The following is a 17989-nucleotide window of genomic DNA, read 5'->3' as shown; positions in this document are numbered from 1 at the left end:
TTCAGTAATTAGACTTTAATGTTCGGATTCCCCATAACACCAAACCAATAGCAATGACACCAACAATATAGTGTCTTCTTGCTCGATTTTGTTTCTCTTCAAACGCCTTGACTTTCTTTAACAAACACCAAATCACTCTATTTGCTTGTGAAGAGCGTCGTTCTTCATACCAATCAAAGTACAAACCCGTTCAATTTTTGCAAAATCAATAATTAATCAACTAATTAAATTAAGAAGTAAAATCATTACCTTTAAAACTTTACAAGTAAAAAACCTATCACCTGAGTTTATTGAGTCCAAGAAGTCATTAGTAATGCTTCATGACCACATTTACAATAGTGATAATTTTTTTCACAAAAAAACATGGACGAGGAGCTCAACATTGTCAAATTCAATTCAAAAAAGTTTTTTAAAAAACTAAACTTTTGAGAAATTGAAGAATAAAATTTTTCGTTCAAAATTAAATACAAAATTAATTTAAATAAGGAAGTTGAAGAAGAGAGAAAATTTTTATCAAGAATTTTGAGAAATTAGGGTTAAATTTTGATGTTGGAATGAAGAAGATGAATATGTTGAAGGACGGGGATAATTACCATTTTGGAGGGAGAGGGGTCATTTGTATGTCACATCAGCAAAAATGGAGCTTGAACGCATCTGTGCGGGGTGTTTCACACACGTTTTGCCAACAGGACAAAAGGTGTCAAAGTGATACGTTTATGGCTATTTTAGGTGTTTGAAATGAATAATATCCACTTAAAATGTCAAAGCGAAAGATCGTACGAAGTTAAGGGACTTATCAATGTGTTTGACCTTAATGATTAGCTGACAACACTTTATGAAGAGAGAGAAAGACGGTAACTTTTTTTCTCCATGTCACAAGTGTATTTTTATTTTTCTATTTAAAAATTCAACTTTTTAATTAATGAGGATATTTTAAAGAGATTTTAAAGTCTTTTCAATTTTCTTAAATTTGTGTCATGTGTGTGAAATTATATATTAGTCATCTCATTAGCTAGCTCAAATTCCTAGTGCATAGCAATTTCTTCATGCTATTTAATTTATATATGCAACATCTCGTTGAAATACCTATGTATAATATATTATCCCTTGAGTTTATCAAGGTCCATGAGAAGTGCCTATTATTTTTGAGTTGAAGTATTTATCATTGAAAAGTCAATAATATTAATAATTAGAGACTACGGAGCCCTTAGAAACAAATTAGCAAAGAAAGGCATGAGCCGTCAATATGGGCTAGACCCGTTGGACCGATTCGATCCAACCTGTAATTTGATGAAGTTGAACTTTAGTTTTTGCAGCCCATTTAAGAACAGGACTTTTTTGCCTAACCTGGATAAACCCGTGACCCGTGGGGCTTGAGTAATGTGGATTGGGTGAGCCCGTGGGCCGGCCCAAAAATCAAATACACGTAACTATTTAGATTGTTTATTAGTATTTTTATTTAGTTTGAAGGATATCATGCCAAAAATTATTTAATTTCTCAATTAGGAGTATTTTTTTTGAATGTTGGAGACTTGATTAACAAATATTAACACTATGTAATATTGTTTTTTACTATTTATGTTTATTAACATTCTAGCATTAAATTATAAAATATTATTTTTTTAAAAAGTGGGCTGGCCTGTGAGGCCCGTAGCCCACAGAGTAATGTTGTGGGCTTGGTATTTTTTCGTCCATCATTTTGATGGACCAGCCCGGCCTGATCCGTCAAACTCAAAGTCATGTGGGCTAGCTTAAATGGATTGAGCCGATCCGTATTGAAAGCTCTAATTTACGTTCATGTTGAATCAGTAATAATGCATATTGCAAGGCATTCTCCTCTGATCTAGAGGCCTTAGCCCTTTGCGAAAATACGATTGCTTACGTATATATTGCTAATTGATATCGTGAAGTAAAATATAAAATTAAATTTAAACTGACAAGTGATTAGTTATACTCTCAATAACTATTACATGTAGTATAACCTTCACCTCCAGAGTTACATTAGATTAGGAAAAATTCAATCTTAATAAATATATCACACTTTTTGCAAAATTAAAAGCAACAACAACAAATCCAGTATATTCCCACATAATGGGGTGTGGGGAAGATAGAGTGTACGCAGTTCATACCACTACCTCTAACGAGGTAGAGAGGCTATTTTCGATACACCCTTGGCTAAAGATAAAAGGCAGTATATAAAAACATCAAAAGCCTAGAACATGATAAAATAACATAGATACTACATTCACAAAAAAGTACATTGCCAAATAAAGGATACCACAATTCCCTACCTACCGACTACAACTCAACCACACCCTTAGCCCTTTGTCGTAATGTTTTTTCTCTATATCTTCCTATCCAGGATCATGTCCTCAGTCAGCTTTAACTGCTCCATGTCACGTCTAATCACTTCTCTTCATATTTTTCAATCTACCCCTGCCCACTTGAAACCTAACAATCTCTCACACCTATCAAAAGCATAGAATTAAAAAGAAAAACAAATAGTACTAATGTATCAACATTTTGCAGAGATTCAAATATATGAAGTTTGACAAACTTTTTAACATATCCACTAACATAATGTTAACTGTTTCTTGTGTCTATTTTGACAAATAATTCTCTTGTAGAACTTACACGCAACAACATTTGGAAGTAGATATATACATGTTGATGACTTGATGTGTACTCATACTCTCCTGATCCTCTTTGTTAATTTTTTTTTCTAAAATTCTTCTTTTACTTTAAAATATAAGAAATCTATTTTTCTCACCGTTATTGCATGCACGTCGATTTCATTTTTTAAGGAGTATAAAAAATATTCAATATTTGATAAATATTTTGATCGATCATCATTTATATTCATGCTTTTATAATATCTAGAAAGATAAATAGATATGACACATAGATAATAAATATTCTTCTCACCAAAAGTATAAAAAACAAAAAATAAAGTAATAATAATAAGAAGAAGAAAAAGAAAAAGAAAAATAGTTTTACTGTAACAGTCTTTTAAGGGGTCGTTTGGTTTGAGGTATAAAAAATTTAAGGGATAAATTATTCCGAAATAAAATAAAAGATTATTTAATCCCTTGTTTGATTAGAGAGATTAATTCAACCTGAGATAACTTATCTCACCATTTTTTCATTAATAATGGGACAACTTATTCTATATATATGATGAAATAAATTATCTCGAATAATTTCGAGATAACTAATCCCAATATTAATTATATGGGGATAACAATTTTCCAAGCAAACGACCCAAAGGGTTTTTTCATTATAAGCAATTCAGGTTCGCATCCCTCCCTCTCTTCTCTGCTCACTCACAGCCTCCGCCTCCGTTATAGTCGTATAAGAGAAGAAGTTAAGAAGGTTATCGCGTCAACTCCAATTTCAATATCCTTCTGGTACTATTTTTTTTCTCAAGGATTTGTTTATTTGTTTCTCTAGATCATTCTATTTCCTTCGCTGGTTTTATAATTTCATGTATGGGTCTTGAATTTTTTCTCTCCAAATTACCTGGTCGGCTGTTCGTAATTCCATAACAGGACATTCATTTCGATTTGGTGTGTAGGATTTGAACAACGTACATGTATCTTCAGTACATGTCACCATTAGCTTAATTTAAATTTTTCAGCCCCCCTTCCTATGAAATAAAAAATTTATTAGATGATTATTAGTTTAGTAGAGATGTCTGTGGCGGCTATTGCTGATTCTTGTGATATAATTTCTTCCACCTGAGAAGAGGGCAAACTTGGGTTGTTCGGGATACTTTGTGAAATTAAGGCAAGGTGTTAAGAGCTGAATGCAAGATTTGTGATAAAAAATTTATGGCAGACTGCAAGGATGGAACTTGAATCACATTTTTGGAAACTCATAGGCTGGAACGTTAGTCATATTTTTTGAAACTCATACTCCTGATCCGAATAACACTGAGGAGTATTAGTCAGATCCAATTGATCATGCTATATAGTTTCAGAAATTGTCCATTGCCATACCTAGCATAATGTTCCTTTTGGTTTTGTATAAAGGAAATAGGGACACCCATTTGTATTAACATATACTGTGAAGACCATACCAAGAAATACTTCTAAGTAAAATATTTTGAAGATGTATGCGAGATAAAAGAATGTCAATAAAATGAAGGTAGGTATGAATATTTGAGACGATTTTGATGTATCTGGCCTTGATGTTTACGTTGTTATTTTGATGTTTATGATATCTTTTTTATTTTTACGGAGAGTAACAAGAATAATTATTCTTTTGAAGTTGTTATAGCTATAAAAAGAAATTGAAAACTTCTCATTATCAAACTTTATTAACTGCAAATTTTAATTTGATAGTTGCTGACATTTTGTGTTCTCCAGTGTATGAGATTGGCAAATTTCAAGTGCAACTAAAGAAACCAAGAACTTTTCTAGCAAAATTAGATAGCTGTAACTTGGGGAAAATCTTGCAATAGTTTAGAAGAATCAATTATCAACAGTTTAAACTTGTAAATCATGGGGAAAAAATGGGAAACCATAACAGAAAATGAAGAGAAGAAAGTCAACAAAGGAGGCTGCACCCAAGGTTGTGGCCTAGTGGTCAAAGAAGTGGGTTGAGAGCTTGAGGTGTTAGGTTCAAATCTGTCTGTCCTAGTCATGGTGGATAGAGTTATCTGATATCTGCTGCTGGGAGGGGGAAGGTATCACATGGATTTAGTCGAGGTGCGCAAAAGTTGGCTTGGACACCACGGTTATCATAAAAAAAAAGAAGAGAAGAAAGTCAACAAAGGAGTCTGTAACTTTTATGGTTGCACAAGGGTAAACGTGGATCATACAAAACTTTTATTAGTTAAAATTAGTTTGGTTACAAAAAAAAATAAATAAGTGAGGTTAGTATAGTATCTCAAACCACAAGGGAACTAAGTGTATGAAGGCAAACCTGGAAGGGAGGTCTCTGAAGTTAAGATCAAGCACAAAATTTGCTATTAGATAACGAAGCGAAAATATTTTTAGCAAATATGGGTTTGCCTATGTAATTCATCTTCAACCCGTAGTAAATATGGCCAGGTTGGGTTTGAACCCATTTTACTCTACCGTTCAAACCGAACCCAACCCATCCACTTGCCAGCAATATTCATGTGGGTGCGAGGATGTGCGGGTGTAATGCAGTTTGAGTGGAGTTGTTTCAAATTGAAGAAGATGGATATGAAATCGTCAGAAATAAATTTTAGGACCTAATAGGGTTGTAGAATATGACGTTGAAAATGCCGGTATTGTGGAACCCATATTAGAAGAGAAAGTTTGGGCTTTTGGATGTGGAAGCTAATTCGTAGGTGAGTTGGAATTTGCCTATTGCAAAGAAATAGAGACTTTTGAAACTTATGATATCAAACATGTCAAGTGTGGTTATAGAATAATTGAAAACTTGAAATCTTAAATACGTCATGATATTTGTGCAGCTATAAGAGATTCTCACTAAGAGTAAAATGGGAAGTTCAAACTAAATTATATTTAAATCTGGAAATGGGTTATTCTTGTTAAATAGACTAAAAGTCACATAGATTGATATGGAGGAGTAGCAACAATGTCAATAACAAGTCTCCAGGATGCCCAAGGACAAGTAGCGTGGAGTATACAAAGCAGGATTCAACATTTGACAACTTTAAATTGTGAAGGAAAAAGCTTGTAAGTGTTGCACACATGTTTTTTTTTTTTTTTTAAAGTATCTGATGTTTGTACAAATGGATGTCATCCTGTTCCTTGATTGTCTCCTCCCTCCAACCTACAGCTGGATTAAACTGCAATAGTTTCTTTTCTTAGTTGCAGGTGTATTTTCTGTGTATCTTATTTGTCTTCAATCATATTACCAGTTAAATAATTTGTGATAATGGGCTTGTTTACATCTTTCTTTGATTACTATAGGAAGTAGAAGTCCTGTGCCTGGTAATGCAAAGACCTTTCACCATGTCTGCGGATCCTGCTTTGGCAGATGAGGATGCTTCTTCAGGCTCAGGAGAGGACTTAAACATGTTAGATGCACACAGTAAGCATCACCCAGTAACGCCAAATTCGGGTCGCCGCAAGAGAAGTCGCAAGGCAACTGGTGATGCTATAGTTGATGCGATGCTGGAAATTGCAGCCGCTTCAAAGATGAGGGCAACTGCCATTACGAGGAATGAGGAGCGTTTTGCTATAAGCAAATGCATAAAAGTATTAGATGAAATGCAAGGTGTCGATCAAAGTATCTACTTTTTTGCATTGGATTTATTTGAGAATCCAAATGCCAGAGAAACTTTTCTATCTCTTAAGAGTGAGAGACGCTTGATATGGTTGCAGTGTAAGTTTAACACTTCGGCAAATGCAGCTAATGGATGAAATTTAGAAATCCTGTTATGATTCTATTAGTTCTGACTTTCATATAATGGGTTTTTGCTAGGACTTTGATTGTATATTACTATGAGCTCTTGACATTTATGTATTGGGAAATATGTTACTGGGAGTGGCTAAATGCGTAGTTTAATTCGTACGTTGCCGGCTGTTATACAAAGAAAATTATGTTTTATTAGAGATTTTCACTTCTTTGGTTGTGCAAGGCTGCTTGCAAGCTTTAAACTTGATACAGCCGGTCAGTTCTATTGGTGAAATGTGACATAGTTTACTGGAGATTTTTCCATCAAGCACGGATGATTCTGATGTAACTTAGATGAAGTGGAGTCGATTGTAGCCGTCTGTTGTTACTATGACTAATATAACTAATAACTCTGCAAGCTTGGCGCCTTGTTGCTGTAGAATTAGATGAAGTGGGCATTCGACTGAAATTATTCAAGTGTCTGTAAATGTTAAAGGATACATGATTCTGTGTGACATCCATCGGCAAAGAAGCATGATATTGTCCCTTATTTTTTGTTTTAATCTTAATATAGTCCTTTTTTTATTATTTGTTTATACATAAACTGTTATACGCATCCGTGTGATTCACGGATCATTTCAAAGAAAAAAAAGGAGCGAAGAGAGGTAAATGTGTGACGTATATTAGATTTTATATTGGAATAATTATGGAAAATGACCACTCGGTCAAATTATTTACAAGAAAATTGACAAAAATTTATTAAAATTATGCAAATCAAGTTTCGTTGGTTTTTCCTTTTTATTAAAATTCGACATACTGCAAATATAAATCATTTTAAAGACTAGCAATACCAAGATGAGCTCATATAAAAATTTTTGCACTGTTTAGAGGAGATTTTATATTAGTCGAAATTGAAATACTCCACTAAAAAAATTGTGATTTCTACATGTTGGTTGTTGTCCTCAATGGAATGTTTAGCTAAAATGGCATATGATAGCTCAAACTTTCCTTGTAAGTCTTAGTGATTTCAGCTGTGGTGATTCCAATTATGATATGATTACCCATACTGATTTAAGTGAAGAATATGCCAGAATAAGTTGTATACTCATAAGTGATCTCGTAATCGTAATATTTATCAGCTGTTTTGATTGCAATATTAAATGTGAATTTGATTTCAGAATATTTTAGTTCATTGAGATATTTTTTTTTATCAATATTCAGTGGAGGAATGCAACTCAAAACTCTAAATCTGAAATTGTGAGAGCCTTATACATGTTTATACACTATTTATATAATATTGATGCATATTTATATACAATTTATACCATAAAAATATACGTTTATACACAATTTATATGATATTAATACATTACATGACTATTTATACAATAATGATATATTACATATATATTAATATACATGCGACTATTTTTTTGTAAATACTTTTTGTGGCTAGCTCTTTTTGGGCTTTTTTTTTTTGTAAAAAAATATGAGTATATTTATTGTAAACTAATTACTTTATTGTACATATTTGAAATTAGGACAACTACACAAATTCCACAAGTTAAGTAGCCAACAACACTTTTTATCAGGACTTTGCTCAATTAATATTCTTCGCTTGAGCTATGTGTCATGCTAGTTCGTCTTGTATGATTCTAGTGTGTCTAAGGTTCTAATTTGTGGTGTTGTATGCTATAGGATGCTTGGTGAAGCGATAAACATGAAAATTTTCTTTTGTGATACTTAACTTAACCTTTGATACATATTAGTTGTGATACATTTGAAACTAATCCATTAGTTAAATAAGAAAATAACAAAATTGTATTTATTTAGGGGAGTAAATCACGTGAAAACATTTTGGCTCCTTCATTCCACCTTCTATCCTAATTAAAACCATTAAGAATCAACAAAATTCCATTAATTCGAATTTTCAACAACTTACTACAAACACCACCCTCCAATTTCTATTTTTTTCAACACTCAAAATAGAGAATTTTCACGACCGATTTCGCGATTCAATGAACTAGAACTTGGCTCAATTTCTTTCATCGCTACTAATTTTTTTATTTAAATTTTTTATTTTTCTAATATTTAAGTTTTATAACCAGAACGATGTTTGTTCAGCAATTTATATTTTGTTGAAATAATAATGATTTTGATTTCGCGTGAAACTGTGTTGGGTGGTGGATTTGGTGTTCTCTGGCTGGAATTATTTTGGGAGGTCGCCTTGGCGTTGATATTTGGATAGCCGATTTGGTGTTGGGTGGTTAATTTGATATTCGTTTTCTCTGTTCTGTCTGAAGACGGTTAGATCTAAAATATGTATCAAAATTATAATGTATCAAAAATATCAGTAAGGTAATGTATAAAAAGATTTTGATGAATTTTTTATTTAGAAAATTGAATATATGTATCAAAAGTTATATTACGTACATAGTACATATCACAACTATTTCATAAGATGTCAGATGAAATACGTTGAGAATCTATCACGAATATATTTTGATATATTAAAAAAGTTATAAGAAACGTGTTGAAAAGGTTTTAGATTCCTATTTATATGAATTTTAGACGTAACTATTGCCTATGTTTGATCCATATACCTTAGATATCTTTTTTTTGTTGATACATGTTTTTGATATATATTTTTGATATATATGAAAAAAGTATCAAAAAATTTGTTGAAAAGGTTTCATCTATATATTTGTAATACTTGTTTATGTTAGGAAAATGTACAATTATTATGACTGACTCTAATACATGTTTATGTGATTGATTTTATCTGATATACATATATGTGATACATATATTGCATGCGATTGATATATATATATATATATATATATATATATTTTACTGCCTGCTATAAAATGTCAGAATAGTTGCACCATTTAATATCTATCAAATGATTTTACTTAATACATATGTATCATAAACTTGTGGAAAAGAGTTATGCTTCTACAAATATATATCGCTGCAAATATATATATATATATACATATATATATATATATATATATATATCATATTGCTGCCTGATATAAAATTTCAGAATAGTTGCACCATTTAATATCTATCAAATGATTTTACTTAATACATATGTATCATAAACTTGTGAAAAAGAGTTATGCTTCTAAAAATATATATCACTGCCTAATAGATTATCACAAAATTGTTATTCATACACATGTTTTTCCAAATTCAGTGAAAGAAAATGTTGCATATCATTTTCTACATAGATTTATGTCTACATATCATTCAAGGAGTTAGTGGACTTTGATACATTAGCATGCAAGTACATTCATATGTATCATGAACAAAAATTATATTTCTTTTTACTATGATACATATGCATAGAGATACATTCACATGTTTCATATACAAATACAAAGCTTCATATTACATATGAATTAGTAGACTAGTGTACATTAGCATGCAAGTACATTTATATGTATCATGAATAAAAAAATGCATTCTTTTTTTACTATGATACATATGCATAATGATACATTTCTATATATTAGAAAATTTATTTTAATGAATTGATCTTTTTCTCCATCTTCACCACTATTCATTAACTCTCTCAACCTTCATTGAAAAGCAATCAAATACATCAACAACTCCTTCACCATCACTGCCGCCTTTGCCTCTCTATTAAAAAATCTAGCAACATTATTCATGTTTTCCTTTTCTCTTAATGTATATTAACTTAAAAAGTTTTAAAAAAAATTCAAAAGCGATAAAAGATTGATGGATTAATGGTGATGGGTGATCGACAAATTGTTGTTTGCAGTGAATGTGGTGACAAGAATTGGTGATTATCCGACGAGAATCGTAAATCTGTGAAACAATCAGTATAGAAAATCAATGATAAAGTGAGATTGGGGTGAAATTCAATTCTCTCCCAAAAATTCAAGGTTTGTCTATGGTGTTTATGGATGGAGTATAACAGTGAAGTGAGGTTCAATTCAATTGGGTCTTTATTTATGGTGTTGAGAAATGATTATGGTATTGAAAAAAAAAATATTTGTTGGAGAGCGATTATTGAAAATTTTGGGGAAGAGATTTTGAAAAATGAAATCACATGATTTTGAATTACAATGGTGGGTTTACCTGCATTAGGTATGTATCAAGAGCAATTTTCAATTTTTGCATTTTTCTATAATTTTTTAAATAATATGAGCTTTTATGTACTAATGACCCTGATGTTTTGTAATTTATGTAATTTATCCTTGAAATTATCCCTTTTATATTGGGTAAACTACATAAATAGCCCTTCATAGTGGGTGACTTTGCTTTTTAATCCCCCATAATTAGTCTTTCTTTCCTTTTATGTATAAGACTTTTACCTATTTTCCCCTTTATACCTGAAATAGCTTTAAATTACTTTATATGCTTATTTATCTACTAACTTCTATTTTTTTTGTCTCTTTTTAAATTTCATTTTGATTTTTAATTTTTCTTTTCTCCTTTTTTTAAAATTTTCCTCAACCCTTAAGTTTTTTCCTTTTCTTCTCCCTACTTCTATTTTTTTTTGTTTTTATTTTTTCATTTTAAAAAAAATAATTTCTCAGCCTTTGTTTTTCTTTTATTTTGTTTTGTCTTTTTTATTCTTTTTTTCTCAACTTTTTTTCTTTTTACTTGTTTTTCCAATTTATCCTCTCAACTTCTATTTTTTTCTCTGATTTGTTTTAGAAAAATGTTTTTTCCTTATTTTTTCCCTCAACTTTTGTTCTTTTTTTTTTCTCTTGGATTTCTTTCAAAAACAAGTTACACTCCATAAGAAAGAATTGGCACTACCACATTATGTCTCGATTTATGAGATGTTATTTAAAGTTTGCCTTAGAGGCAGGACTAGCCCAAAGACTTTCAAACAACAAATTATGTTCCATAAATAAGAGTTAACTCTACCACATTCTGTTTTGATTTATTAGATATTCTGCAATGACCCTTGTAACGCCCTGATTTTCTATAATCAGAATGCAACACGGTGCTCATGACCCTGAAGGACCACAAGCTAACCTTCTTTTAATATCTGTAACTGAGCACTGCATAATATAGGTAATAAATACAAAAAATGGTGGAAACTTGCCATAAGGTTCAAAATGTCTAAAATACTCAAAACTGAAAACTGAATACTTATACATCTATCCGAAAATCCTCTAAACTATCTAAACTGTGGAGTCGATCAGACATGTCCCTAACTAACTCCATCTGCTGAAAATAAACCGAATCTAATACAATAATAAAATAAGGATCATCCTCTAATGAAGAGGACTCATTGCTACTTCTACTGCTGTTGACTGAGTCTGGACTGCTATGGGTGCTTTGGATCTCGTACGTCTGAACCTATGGTATAAGGCACCAAAGTTCAGGAAAGTATGCGTCTGTACTTTGAATGTACTGATATGCTAGATGAGGTAAGGCAGAATGCAAGGGCTTATGCATCAACATTACTTAACTGAATAACATAAGAATACTGAATGAGGATATATGCATGAATGCACAAACAAAAATTGGAATCGCAGTAACACTGAATACGAACTCTGAATACTGGTTTCTAAATACTGACTTACTGATGACTGGGTCTACTAATACTGATATCTGAGTTTACTAACTTTAATAACTGAGTTCTGAGCTTGGTACCATCAACTGACTAAATCTGAGATCAAACCTCTCTAACGGATGATCTCTAAAACTACTAATAATGATACAGAATGATTTTATCTCAGATCATACCTATCTAGCGAAGATCTCTGAATCTTTTAATAATAGAAATAATGGACAGAGTTTGAGATTAGGCCTATCTAATAGGTGATCTCTGGATCTATTAATACTGATACTGATTAACTTTATGTGAGACCAGTCCTATGTAGTGGGTGGTTCATGAATATATGGAACTATCTAAGTTCCTTACTAAAATGGGTGACTGTATTTGATAGTCTTAATTTTTGAGTTCTAATTTGAAAGCTGATATTGAAACTGCAACTGTGGGAGTTCTCACTTAATTGACATACCCCAGGTCCAACATGTAACCCCAGCTAGAAGGGTGTCAATATCGTGCCACGGTTAAATACCTCTACTATGGTCAAACCTCTCTAACGGGTGACCCTGAACAAGAAGTCAAGCCTAAGGTAGTATGATAGTTAATCCTTAATCTAATGGATGACTCCTGGTCCTGGGCTGGCTATGCAGTTCTGGAGTTCAGGGACTATTACTAACGATTCTACCCCTCTAATGGAGAAGCCGTCATCCCTACCCTCGCTCGGTGCTAGTTCCTATTTTTAACTGAAGGACTCTAAACTGATTCTTAACTAAACTTAGACTGAGATGAATCTGTTACTATTCATATTTCTTGACTGATCCAACTGAGTTCACTTGGTTCCGTTATCTAATGGAATGCCACTCCGATTCTACTATCTGGCTAAATACTACTGAATTCTTGTTAGCCTACTGAGTCTCACTGAAGTCTAAGCTGAATACTGAATACTACTGAGTACTACTGAATACTGATTACTTCTGAATATTGTTGAGTCAATACTAAATACTAAGTCGGATTAGACCGATACTGAGACTGGATTGCACTTATACTGAGATTACTGAATTTCCTTAAGTTCTATAACTTTCTGAATTCTATTGAGTATAGCATGACTAAGATTATCTTAAGACTGACTCAGCTCTAGACAAGCAGCTAAATTTTGGGTATTAAATTAAATACCTCCAGGATTCGATAACATAAATATCATAAAACAGGACAACTCATACATGACATGACAATAAGCTATCATCCATAACATAATCAATGCGACATCTCACCAATCACTTGAATATCTTGAACATGTAATGGTATAGGAAGTGCATACCAAAATCTCAAAGTTCACTCAATAAGGAATACACGTGAACGGGAATGCATATAACATATCATAAATCATTTAATAAGGCTGTTCAATAAACACTTGGCTTACATGAACTTATACATAATTGCGATTTCTTGCTAACCATGCTATATTGACTCTATTTCCTTCACAGAAGAACTTTATCAATTATGTGGGGAGCATGATTTAGTTATAAAATAAATACTACAACCAAGTATCATGATTATACCAACCAACTTGTAAAATTTAGGGATTTAACATGGACATGATGCAATTCAACCATATCAAGATCAAGACTTGCAAATTATATTCAAAAACATGAATTACAACTCAATAATAACATGAACAGGAACTTCGATTCACATAAATCATGAAAATCTCACAAAATTATAATCTTTGAATTTAGAAAAGAATTCTTAAACTTCTTGGGTAGAAGGTACCCAAGAATCAACATCAACATACCTTAGGAGACTCTTTCTTGAAGGTTCTTGGGGAGATTCTTGGTTTCTTGAGTTTTCTTGAAGAAGGGTTTTGATCTTAATCTTGGGTTTTTGATCTTGAAATAAACCCTAAATTTTGATTTTATAGATGAATAATAAAGTTAGGAGCCTTGATCTAATATAAATAGGTGCTAAAAAGGGTGAAAAAAAACCAAAAAACCCTTTCTAAAATGACTAAAATAATTGAACGGGACATGCGACGGTGGGGTAAGACGGTCCGTAGTTGGGTCGATGGTCTATTGGACTGACCATAGCACCTAGACCAGAACCGGGACTTACTGCCTTATCACGATGGTCCGTCGCTAGCTCGATGATTCATCGGTCTTGATTGTCGCACTTGGCCAGTGAATGGGACTACCACCTCATGGAGGTGGATATGGGCGATGGTCCATCACTAGCTCGACGGTCCATCGGCCTGCCCATCACACCTGGGCAGTTCAAACAACTTTCTATAAAACGTCCATAACTTTTTTCTCCAACATCATATTTTGACGAATTTGGTATCGACGGAAAGCTTATTCAATTATCCACATGACTAAAATTCAATATTATAGAAATTATATAAGGTTTAAAATATTTCTCACTTGGGAAGTCAGCCCTTACTCTTCTTAAGAATGAAACTCGACTTAAAGAAAGTTCAGGGTATTGCAACCCTCCAGGTCATTTTCTGCACTTCCACATTTTTCATAGTTTAGAGCTTTCCTATAGATTTCCTAAGTCATTGATGTCTTGCTGTAGCTGGTAGTTTAGTTACCGGATAATTTGTTCAATTTTTAAAGCCAATTTTCTATTTTGAAGTCTACGCTGGTAAGGATTGGCTATCGGGTGTAAACTTAGGGTTAATGACCTTGTATGCCAATTCTAACAGATCCATAAACTCTATAACATTAATTTTAAGATAGTTAAACCATAGGTTCGAGTCCCAAGGCCTCAAACCTCATTTCAGGCTATTGGGTGAAATTTGGTAAAAGTGGCCCTTGGGTGTGAGACCCACATTTCATCAAAATAATTTTTGATGGAAATTTTAATGGAACTATTGAGTCTGAAAAATCAAATTTGATAGGGAAGCATAGTTTGTTTGCTTTCACCAAATTTTGAATGAATCCCGAGGGATCGGTGAAACTTAGATAATTCTAAGTTCAATGGGTGTATGAATTCAATAGGTGAATCTACTAAAGCGGACTTTTGGTTCACTTTAGATGAGACCACTTTAGTGGCCAATCGATTATTGTAGTGGCCAAGGCTGTCCCACCGAGATCTCTTAAGAGGAGGCTTGTCGCTAAAGCGAATATCTCTTAAGCTATATCTTGTCCTCTTTAGCGGAGGCCTCCCCAGGAGTGGTATCGCTTAAGAGGTCCATTCTTCTTTAGTGGTGACCACTTAAGTGGCTAAGTGATCGCTTAAGCAGCACCTAGAAGAGTATTTATTTCACCTTCTACCCAATTTTTTCTCAATTCTCATAAATCGTAAGAGCCATAAAGTCCTAGAGAGTGTGGGAAATTGGAAGACTATTTGGGTGATCATAGGGCATTGTTGAGTTTGGACTAATCATTTTCTCGTCATAATTTTGGTTAGTCTTTGTCTATTCGATTAATTAATTCTTCAATTGAGTCACAAATCTATAGTTCCTTAATGAGTTGATTTTTCTATCGTTAGGGCTTTAAATTTACCCATTCTTGAGGATAAATGATCCTTGAGCATTGGGAGGGACGTGTTGACAGTTTCAAAAGTGTGATTCCATAAGTGGGCCCCACGTGGGTTTTTGACTTGATTTTAGAGTCAAAGCATAAAATGCAATATTGGTATCATTATTCTTGTATTTATACATAGATTACCATTTTGATAGCTTGACATCATACGGAGGCTTCTCAAAAAAAGAAGTCGCCAATTTAGCGGACTTTATTGGGCTTTCTTCAACGTCCAGGTAGGCTAGGCTTAACTTATTCTTATATGTGAGCTTAATTATAGTATTCGATATGATATTATGCTAGTTTTGGATTGAGAATTATGACTTGGTGGTATAATTAGCAAATATAGGTTATTTAGCTGGTTAGAGAATCATAATTTGGCATACTTGGCTTTACTACCCATTTCTTAGATTGAATTGCTATTTTAGAACACGATGAGTCTTATTTAGTACCTTGTAGTGTGATTTGGAACCTTTTCCTAGTTTGGGGTAGTGATTGCCTTAAAATGGATTTTTTAGGTTAAAAGTTGGGCCCTCCGATCCTCCTTAAGTCAAGACTACTATTATCTTCTTGTAGACTCAATAGGACTTTATATGTTATCCTATTTACATTCGTGAGCTCAAGAAGGATTTAGATGTATTATGCCTTATTCTAGGCATGTATTTGGGAAATGATAAGACTAGTTCTAGTCTGACATCTATGACGATATTACTCTCAGTTGAAGTTAGGTATTCATGATATTATTTTTAGTTCAAGTTCGGTGTTTGAGACACTATTTTTCTATTCAAATTCATTTTTTGAGAGGTTATTAATAATGGTTATTAGACCGATTTATGTCTGGTGTTTATGGTATGAAAATATCCATGATTATGATTTTAAGTTTCAAATGGTTAGAGCATTTTACTATTATTACTTCTTCTTGAATGCATCTATCGGGCTTATGGGGGCCCATATTGGATTATTTACTTTTAGTTACATCTTCTGATCTTATGGGGGCCCAATTATGCTAAAGATAGTTATGTGTGTTTTTATATTGATTATTCGATTATTTACTTTCAGTATTTGGAGCTTTATTCCAAGTTTTCCTTTCTTCCCTGACTTAGACTACTGAGTATCTGTGGATTTGGTACTCATACTACACTCTTGTACCCTTTTCTGGTGCAGATTCGAGTTAGTTACCACCATTAATATATATTAGTGTTGGTTAGAGTTTGGAGTTAGGGTAAGATTTTAGAGCTAGAGTTGACTTTATCTCCATCTTCTATTTTTGGATGGTCTTTCATTTCAAGACTATTGTATTTGACATTAACAATTATCTTATTCATTTGTTAGAGGCTCTTTTACCGATCTTACTAGATCGTGAGATATTATTACTCTTTTCTTTATTTATCTTTGATTATGCTATTATTCCTATGTCTTATGACTTATAATCCGATTACTTGTGTAATTATGGAATTTATGCCATTTTCCATCAATTAGCTCATTACTTGTTGTTTCAGCTTACGATTTGGATTACCTACCAGTGGGATAAAGTAGGTGCCATCATGACCCGTGAAATTATATCGTGACAAATTAGTATCAATTGAAATATATGTGTATTGATTATAGGCAGTGAAGAAGGTGACAGTGAAGAATAAATATCCTATGCCTTGTATCAGTGACTTATTTAAAAAGTTCAGGGAGCAACTGTGTGCTATAAGATTGACTGGAGATTCGATTATCATCAATTGAGGATTCAAGATGAGGACATCCCAAAGACAACCTTTAGGACCCATTATAGCCATTATGAGTTCCTGGTGATGTCTTTTATGTTAATAAAGGCCCTAACAACATTCATAGATTTGATGAACTGTGTGTTCAAACCTTATTTGGACTCCTTTGTGATTGTGCTCATCGATGAGATTCTTGTGTATTCAAGGAGTCAGGAGGAGCATATGCAAAATTTGAGGATTGTGATCCAAACTTTGAGAGATCATAGGCTTTTTTCAAAGTTCTCAAAGTGCAAGTTTGGGCTCGAGTCGATTACCGTCCTAGGACATATGGTATTTAAGGATGGGATATTTATGGATCCAACAAATATTAAGGCTATTTTTTATTGGAACAGGCGTACATCTCCGTCTGAGGTTTGCAACTTTATTGGTTTGCTCAGTTACTATAAGCAATAAATTGAGGGTTTTGCTACTATTACAGTGTCGATGATCAGATTGACCCAAAATGAGGTTTCTTTTTAGTGGTATGAAGAGTGTGGATTGAGCTTTTAAAATCTCAAGGGTTTTCTCACCTTAGCTTATATACTGGCTTTTCTTGTTGAGGGCGAGGGATTTATCGTCTATTGTGATGATTCTAGTGTTGGTTTGGGTTGTATGTTGAGGCAACATGGCTAAGTTATTACTTATTCTTTGAGGCAGCTAAAGTTTAATAAGCACAACTACCCCCTCATGATTTAGAGTTGGCGATGGTAGTCTTTGCACTAAAAATTTAGAGGCACTTTTTGTATGGCAGCATTATGAGATCTATAAGGATATTCGTAGCCTTTATTATCTTATGACTCAGAGAAAGCTTAATTCTAGACAAAACAGATTGATGCAGT

The 17989-nt window shown here is 32.9% G+C and overlaps 1 protein-coding gene across 3 annotated transcripts; it reads left to right on the top strand.

Annotated features, from left to right (window-relative positions):
* Positions 1 to 3144: 3144 nt before the first annotated feature.
* Positions 3145 to 6579, top strand: LOC107870795. 3 transcript variants are annotated; one of them, XM_016717446.2, is made up of 3 exons: positions 3256 to 3407; positions 5533 to 5672; positions 5910 to 6579. In XM_016717446.2, exon 3 carries the CDS (start codon positions 5934 to 5936, stop codon positions 6360 to 6362), a length of 429 nt encoding a protein of 142 aa, XP_016572932.1. In that variant the 5' UTR covers positions 3256 to 3407; positions 5533 to 5672; positions 5910 to 5933; the 3' UTR covers positions 6363 to 6579. The 3 variants fall into 3 exon arrangements, with proteins under 3 accessions (XP_016572933.1, XP_016572932.1, XP_047268949.1); XM_047412993.1 differs by having other exon boundaries at positions 3279 to 3407; positions 5593 to 5672; XM_016717447.2 differs by lacking the exon at positions 5533 to 5672 and having other exon boundaries at positions 3145 to 3407.
* The last annotated feature ends 11410 nt before the right edge of the window (positions 6580 to 17989 follow it).

This window comes from Capsicum annuum, chromosome 5 (genome assembly GCF_002878395.1).
Source record: "Capsicum annuum cultivar UCD-10X-F1 chromosome 5, UCD10Xv1.1, whole genome shotgun sequence".
Classification (NCBI taxonomy): Eukaryota; Viridiplantae; Streptophyta; class Magnoliopsida; order Solanales; family Solanaceae; genus Capsicum; species Capsicum annuum.
Note: the sequence above shows the minus strand (reverse complement) of the source record. Positions and strands in the feature narration are given on the sequence as shown.